General features: G+C 40.5%; 1 protein-coding gene across 1 annotated transcript in view; it reads right to left on the reverse strand.

Moving 5' to 3' along the window:
• LOC144960268 (uncharacterized) overlaps positions 1–2,500 on the reverse strand; it is a gene marked incomplete at its 5' end in the record, with an annotated part of 24,001 nt that overhangs the window by 17,060 nt on the left and 4,441 nt on the right. The window contains 1 exon segment of the mRNA XM_078893311.1: positions 1,348–1,567. Within this exon segment, the coding sequence (XP_078749437.1) occupies positions 1,348–1,567 (220 nt within the window).

Genomic DNA, 2,500 nt, shown 5'->3' on the forward strand with positions numbered 1-2,500 from the left:
CTGTTTGTTATTGTTTTTGGCCAGCCATGTTAATGAGTAGTTATCATTAAATTATTTTAATCTGATCATAAGCGTTCAATGTTACACATTATTTTGTGTGTAGGTTTGTTATATTCTGCTGGCGAATTTTGTGATCTTTTAAGGATTTTTTTTTTGTCAGGGGGGGGGGGGGTCTTGACGTAAAGTATCAATAAAGTTAATTTTCAGCACAGGGTCATCCCGACACAATACCATTTGGACACGGTAGGTCACATTTCTTTTCTCTAAATGGATTAAAATTCTGCACTAGTAAATCTAAAATCCCAGGGAGATACGTGACTGGTTTAATTATTCTTGCCGGAAGAGGTGTGTATAAGGAGAGTCATATTTTGGGGTAGTATATATTATATATATTTCTTTTTGCTTGTATTTTTCTTTCTTGTTTTGTCTGTTATCGATTCCTATACGCCTTGTCAGATATTATTTGGTTGCATCAGTGCCTGCTCTCTAATGTTCAGTTTGATTATTCTGGAGGCATGGAATTCATGTTGTAAGAATCGTTTTTATATGAACAGTCAGCAATAACCGTTTCTCTCTTCTCTTCTTTCTTTTTTTTAATGATAAGGATAATGATGATTATGATAGCTAGTCCGACTACCGTAGCTACAATAATGATGGCGACTTTCCCACCGGTTGAAATTCCCGAGTGTTGAGAACTTTGATCACCGTCAGGATGGGGTGTTGTTGTTGATGACTGGATGTTGTTGGTTGGTGCCTGGTTAGAATCGGTTGTTGTGTCAGTGTTGTTGTTGTCTGGATCCCTTGCCGATGATGGTGATGATGATGATGGTTGAAGTGTCTTTGCTGGTGTTATTGATACTGATGGCGTTGCTGCTAGTGTTTGATGAATGGGTTGTGCTGATGGTGACTTGAATGAATGTGATGGAGAGTTTGCTGTGGATGTTGATGAGATCGAGCTATCTGTAAGAAATGGTGAATGTAATACTGTAGTGGTTGTGTCCCTTTGTTTGGTGTTCAGCGGAGTGTAGGATGGTGCAGGCGTGTACATCTGTTTGGCGTGAAGCGGGGTGGTGTGGGATAGCAGGGTCGTGTTTGTTGGTTTGGTGTAAAGCGGGGTGGTGTGGGATAGCAGGGTCGTGTTTGTTGGTTTGGTGTAAAGCGGGGAGGTGTGGGATAGCAGGGTCGTGTCTGATGGCTTTGTGGAAAGCGGGGTGGTGTGGGATGGCAGGACCGTGTTTGTCGGTTTGGTGTAAAGCGTGGCTTGCTTGGAAGTCTGCACTGTCGGGTGTGTTATGTATTCAGCATGAGGCGAGCTTTGGGACGCAGACAAAGTTGTGTGCGACTCACTGGACGAATGGCCCGTTCCATGTATTGAATGCAACCCGTCGCTAGGCCAACTTCCTTCGAATGAAAAAACCGATGATGGTTTGATATCTTTTATGAAAGAAGACTTTGATGACGGAGTCGTTGGGCCCTCGCCCTTGCATTCCATGGTCGATTCGGCGACCACAATGTCGTCGAGTGCAACTATGGTGTCTCTTGAAACCATCTGGCTTTCAAATAGGATCTGTGGGAGCAAGTATGAATAAATCATCATCATCATCATCATCATCATCATCATCATCATCATCATCATCATCATCATCATCATCATCGTCATCATAATCATCATCATCATCATCATCATCATCATCATCTCATCATCATCATCATCATCATCATCATCATCATCATCATCATCATCATCATCATCATCATCATCATCATCATCATCATCATCATCATCATCATCATAATCATCATCATCATCATCATCATCATCATCATCATCATCATCGTCATCATCTTCACCACCATCTGAATGACCATCAGAAGAAGGAGTGGAGCATACCGTTATGTTAATATGTTATGAAAGAAGCTCAGAAATGCCTCAAGGCAAAAGAACATTTTAGAGGCATCGAGGACTTAAACTCTAGACTCCAGTGCGACTACGTGGTCCAGTGGTATGACACTCGCCTTCTGATCTGAAGGTCTAAGGATCGAGTTTCTCTCAGTCGAGCCCTTAGAAAATGCTCAATACTCACATTCTCTCACCGTACTCAGGAATATAATGAGTACCTTGTCGTTAACAGCGTTATTTGTGGTAGAAAAATATATTGTTATATCCACTAAAATGCGTCATGTTTCGTCCAAGATTGGCGAAGTCCCAGGTTTGAAAGTTTTTGCCAAGATGAAGGTCATTTAAATCGATCGATTATTGAAGGATGTTTTTTTCTAGCACAGATTTACAAACGTGTTTTTGGTGAGTACAACATTGACATTATTGATATAATCAGACAATATTGGTGAGTACAACATTGACATTATTGATATAATCAGACAATATTGGTGGAGCAACATTGACATGATTGAATAATCAGACAATTGGTGAGTACAACATTGACATGATTGATATAATCAGACGATATTGGTGAGTACAACATTGACATGATTGATATAA

Source organism: Berghia stephanieae, chromosome 15 (assembly GCF_034508935.2).
Source record: "Berghia stephanieae isolate SIO BIC M18660-M18661 chromosome 15, UCSD_Bste_1.3, whole genome shotgun sequence".
NCBI classification, from domain to species: Eukaryota; Metazoa; Mollusca; class Gastropoda; order Nudibranchia; family Aeolidiidae; genus Berghia; species Berghia stephanieae.